General features: G+C 30.9%; 1 protein-coding gene across 1 annotated transcript; it reads right to left on the bottom strand.

The window, feature by feature from the left end:
• Nucleotides 1–1608: 1608 nt before the first annotated feature.
• On the bottom strand, nucleotides 1609–3229 carry LOC129888476 (AT-hook motif nuclear-localized protein 23-like). Its single transcript, XM_055963447.1, has one exon. The coding sequence runs from the start codon at nucleotides 2824–2826 to the stop codon at nucleotides 1927–1929; it is 900 nt and encodes a 299-aa protein (XP_055819422.1). The 5' UTR covers nucleotides 2827–3229; the 3' UTR covers nucleotides 1609–1926.
• Between the last annotated feature and the right edge of the window lie 2661 nt (nucleotides 3230–5890).

The following is a 5890-nucleotide window of genomic DNA, read 5'->3' as shown; positions in this document are numbered from 1 at the left end:
ACGTCCTTTAGTGATTCTCAAGTCAAGAAGAATTATTGCACCAGGACAAGGGTAAGGAGGCTTTGAAAGCATTAAGACATTACGATTTTTATAGTTTTGCTAAGGCTTAATTAGCTCAAGCTACTTGTCGTATTTTGTTTGTTATTGCTTCAACACATGATTTCGAGAGTTATAAACATAATGATATTACTGAAGTACTACTTTATCAGAATATTTAAGATTAAGATATATTTCATCACCGAGCACCTAATATTAAGATTAATAATATCGGGTCTTCTACTATAATATAAAATTTGGTTACTGTATGAAGGAAAATCAGATCTAGTGAAAGAGGCAAACCACACCATGACATGTGGTGAAATCAAATACAAAAAAACGTCTGTGGCAATCCCGGAGAGAATGAAAGAGACCAGCTCGGGTATGCCGCATGGAGCCTCAAACGCCTGCTCGTGCAGGACTGACACATGACCGGGCATCCGAAAGAGCCTTCACTTGGGGAAGACCGCCTTACAACTGGAGGTGATCATAATGATTTTCGGAAGCTCAATGATCAATCGCGAGCCACGTGTTCACCTACTTCAATCAGCTTCAGGCGAGGAATCAGAACATAGGCACGTATTATGAGATAATCTTTTCAGTGTCAAGCGTGTCGATGTTTCTCACTGAGGCGATGATTCAGTTTTTGTGGTCTATTAGAAAAGGCTCTCAAGAGAATAGAAGACATCAAAAAATCCCAAGAAACTTGATACTATCCACACACACACCCCTCGGGTTGTGCTATTCATTTTCCTTTAGAATATCATATTCTTGTATTGAACCACGACCTTGACGTTTTACTCTAAAGGGTTGTATTGAACTTGATCAGCCCTAATCCACTTATCTTTATCGTTTTCTTTTACAAATTTTACTATAAACCAAAGCGATGATTTTTCCGGTAAACACGTAGTAATTATTGTTACAGTCATGTTTGCAATTTAACATGTTAGAACAAACCAAACTTGATCTAGAACACATTAATCCAGAAATGGGATAATTATGAATGATAAAAACAAAAAATCCTACTTCATACTTTCATAAGGTAAGTTGAAAAACCCAAGATTCAACAAAGAGGTCTCAATTTTTCCTATTTTTTAAAAAGATTTCTTTGAGTGTTACATTTGAAAGACAGGTACGGTAAACATGTCTCTTTCAGTTCAATTCAAAATGCCAATTTTCATAAAGATTATAAGTACTAAGGAGAGAAACATTGTTTTCAGTAATGACAAGTGGGATCAAATTCCCAAAAATTAATTAGTACATCAAGAAATTCAGCTCAAACATTAATGCAAGACTTGTTTTAAAAAAAAAGACATGTTACTTCTAGTGTAATAAAAACCCAGAACACCTTTCATCCAACAAGAAGAATCTCAGTACATTAAAACTCTCATTGGCATTCCCTTTTTTATTTTATTTTTATTAGTACTACGTATTATTTTTAATAATTTTAACAATGTTCTATCATCTAGCTATGTAGACAAATCAACAAAATAAAATATACATATACCACCAAGTACTTATATAATTTAGAAATTAAAGACATATACTATAATTATTATACAACTATACGCCGTTTTTTTCCCTTGAGAAATTAAACAAAGGTGAATCAAAAGATTGAATTCCCAAACCATAATTCTTTATAGAAAGTTTTCCATAAAGAACATTAATTAAGAAGACCAATTTCAGAATTCATAGAGTTACAAGACCCAAAAATAACAAACAAGACAAAAAAAAATCAATAATCTCCAGAACAAAGATGGTACACTAATTTTGCTGACCTTTTTGATTCAAGAATCCCAAATTTTTTCATTGATCCAAATTAGCTTCCATATGATCAATATCAACAAGCTCAAAATTCTATTTCCCCTTCAACATCTTCAAGATTAGTCATTAAACTCCAAAAGGTGGGCGAAGAGCTGAATTCCCCGCCCACCCATCAATAGAAGCAGATCCAGAATTTAAACAGTTAGGCATATTTAACGGTAGATTGAAAAATGGAAGCCCAGGATTAGACGAATCGGGAAAAGGATTATTAACAATTGCATCACCACCACCACCACGACCATCACCATCGGAACCTTGTGTGTGAATATTAATATTAACATCTTCCTCTAAAGGCAATCTTTCATAAGCAACATTAGTAAAAGATGAAGCTATAACAATAACTGGTCCAGCAGCGATCAACTCACCTACCACACTTCCTCCAACAACTTGTCCTTGTCCACCAGCCAAAAATATTGTCAAACTTGTTGCTCCTGGTGGTGCTGGTGGTGGTAAAAACGAACCACTAAGTGACAAAATCTCAAATCTCCCATTTAATGTAACGATCGATGAAGAATTATTACTACTATTATTATTATTACCGGCACTTGCCGGTTGCCTTATACTCACATTAGTAACAATTCCACTTCCACTTAATATACAGATCCCACGTTGTCTTCGCCTCGCATAAGATGATACACATTCAAAAACATCGCAACCGTTACCGATTTCGAGAATATGAGCTCGTAATGTATTCGCACTTTCCCTAGTGATAATTACCGGAGGCTTCGGTTTATTTTTGGACCCGGGTGGGCGACCCCTTGATCTACGACCAACTACGTCGCCCAGTCCAGATGAATTTGCACCTACTAAATCAAACTGGTGGTTGTGATGGTCATTGGAAAATGGGTTGTTTTTCGTATTTTCATCGTCGTTTTCGGGTTGTATTTGGAGGTTAAATTCAGGGTGATGAAGTTGATGAACGTAACGAGATGCACTACTTAAATCTAGACCAGCCATGATGACCATAAGAAGAAAAAAAAAAGGGGGGTACACAAACAACAGGAATTTGTTTTTTTATAAAAAAATATGCAAAGCACAATAGAAAAATTAATATAGAAATTATATGTTGGTTTGGTTTATTTTAAGATGGAAGAAGTGGGAGGAAAGATTTATAAAAAAAAAAATATGGGTAAAAAAATAATATAGAAAGAGGAGAAGAGTGGAACCCTAGATTTGAGAAAAGAAAGAGGTGGTGAGAAGATTTGGTTGAGTGATAAGAGAAAGAAGGAAGAGAGGAAGATAAATTAAAGGCTTGTTGAACAAACGCAGCCTTTCTTTCTCTCAACCTAAAAAGTTTAAATATATGCATAAAGAAATAGGATGCTTAAAATTATACTTTTATTCAATAATAAACTATTACTACATGAGTTTCAAACTATGTTATGGTATTTGATTGGTTAGGATGACAATAATAACAATATATCTAGTGTGATTTTGTAAAAAGAATATAGAAAGAATGGTATATATATGTTGTTTTAATCTTATCTATGGAAAGTAGCGATGTTGTTTTCAGTATACTTTTTGAGAACTTTTGAAATTTAGAGAGAAAATATGTCATATATATTTTTATGATTAAAAAATTATAGTCATATATAGGGTGTATCGAAAAATTTAAAGTTAAATTATTTTTACACGTAAGACGTTTTGGTATGAAGAATAATATTCCTATAAATTGTTATCAATTGTTCTTGCTTATTTTTTGATATTTAACAAGTAAACATATAATATTGTCTGAAAAACAACCAAACATGAAAAAAATAATCATTTTTCTATACTTTTAAGAAATTTATTTTTTTATAAAGCAATTTTTTCATGTTTTTGATCAACTAAAATATGAAAAAAGTTATTTTTCCCGCAGAAATATATATTTCTTTTTTGAATAGATAAAAAGAAAGTATCTTATGAAAGATGATTTGAGAGTAATATTTTTTCTTGGGTTTGAGGTAGAAGCATAGTTAGTACTAGTTGTAAATTAAACTTGCACCTAAGCGCGTTCGAAAATAGAGACAAGGTTTGACAATGAAATACGTTCGAGGACAAGTGGATCCTTGTATTAAAGCGACTTTGTGCAACGTCAGAATATCTTATGATAAAAAATAATATATTTAATGTAATTTTACATATAAAATTTAAAACGATGGTTTACAAATCGTATTCTTATATTATAAAAATAAATAAACTTTTTTTTTGAAAAAGAGCATATAACAATAAAAGGAAGCATTATAAAGCATTAGTGAAAAAACATTAACAAGAATAAAATAATACGATACATAAAGCACGTAGAAAGATGAAAAAAGTAGAAAGATTATGGAAGTGGTTATAATATAATTTGCATCAAAGAAGAACAGAGCATAGTCGTGTAGTGTAATGTAAGAAAACTGAAACCTTATACCAACTTATCCTTAATTTGTTGAGCCTTAGCCCTAATTATTTCAAAAAGAACGTAAGAAATCGTGTTGTTGTTTCTTCCTTTCTTAATTTCTTGATTACTTGTTCTTCTTCTTCTTCTTTTTTTAATTGGTTGAGAATCCATTGAAGTTTTTCTAAAGCTACAGAAGATGATGATGTCGGGAAAGATTATATTTTTTTATGACAATAATATTTTAAACAGTTTGTATATATTTTAATTATTATATCAAATATTATCATCACTAACGTACGTACTAAATAACTCTAATAAAACATCTATCATAATAAGTTTCGAATAGATTCTTTATTATTTTTGGCCAAGCACTCAAGAATTCAAGAAATATTAATCTACAACACCTCCTCCCCCTTCGAATGGATGCATGAATGAGAATATTCTTTGATCCGTCCATCCCAATTTAATTATCGTTTTATTTTTTTCATATTTAGTAAGAAAATAAAAAATATCAGGTATTGTTTTACTTGTCTTATTTAAAAAATTAAGAGATAATTTATTACGTAATTTCTAATTTATCCTTATTTAGCCATGATCATTTCTCATTTGATTTATTAAAATATTAAATTTAGCATATTCAAATGTAATATAATAAAATTATTACTTTATACATTATTTGAATACTTTTTAGGAAGTCTAAGATGTAGAAATTAAAAGCAAGTTGGATTGAAGGCGTGTGAGTGGTTCTTTATTTCAAAATAATGATGCATTTATTTTAGTACTTAGTAAATGATACCTGAATTAATTATTAATTAGCATATGTGTGGTTAGGGTTTCACAAGAATTTAATCATGGTTAAGGAGAACAAAGTTGACCAGATTTAAATGCAAAGCTGACAGAAAACGTGAAATAGGTGGGACCTTGTTTTCATTAAATAATTAATTAAATTAATAATTTGTCTAAAATAATTTAAATTAAATTTTACTGGCAAGTGGGAGATGGTGCAGCGGCTGGTGGGACCCACTTTTGTCCTTATCTCACCCCCCTGGCCACGGCCGGCCTTCTTTCTTAATTTTGGCTCTTAATTAATTTTATTAATTTTAATCACCAATCATTTAACCCTAATCTTATGCCTTGTTTGGCTCTTCCAAACAACGCACCCCCACCCCCACCCCCGGCCCTTTGTTTTTGGACTTTTAGTGTAATTCGTGCAAAAGTGGATAATTTTTTTTTATTTATAGAAATACAGTTACAAGTTATAGCAAATTAAATTAAAAAATTAAAGGCATTTGGCTTTATTTTTTAATTGGTATTCTCTTAATAAAAAAATATGGATACACGTAAAATAACATTATTCGGGATGAAAGCTAACTATTGTTTTTATTTTTAAATGTCAGTTTAATATTCCTAAATTCAATATTATTATTTGATTCTTGCAATCATGAGTTCTTTTCTTTAATTTTCTTCTTCAATTATAATAACCCATTAAATTTTTAATTGATTAAATAATTACATAACGATAACGTTTCAGAATTTGGAGTGATAAGGTGAATAGCATCTTATCTTATGTAAAGATATGTCATCTTTGTCCCATTTGTTGGGATAATTAAGTTGGCCTAAAATAGCTGTTACAATCTCTATGAATCCTCTGATTCGTCTTTTTAAATA

The sequence above is a fragment of the Solanum dulcamara genome, chromosome 5 (assembly GCF_947179165.1).
Source record: "Solanum dulcamara chromosome 5, daSolDulc1.2, whole genome shotgun sequence".
NCBI classification, from domain to species: domain Eukaryota; kingdom Viridiplantae; phylum Streptophyta; class Magnoliopsida; order Solanales; family Solanaceae; genus Solanum; species Solanum dulcamara.
Note: the sequence above shows the minus strand (reverse complement) of the source record. Positions and strands in the feature narration are given on the sequence as shown.

Excerpts from the sequence above, each read along its gene's own strand:
- LOC129888476 (XM_055963447.1), bottom strand. The coding sequence starts at position 2,826 with ATGGTCATCATGGCTGGTCTAGATTTAAGTAGTGCATCTCGTTACGTT.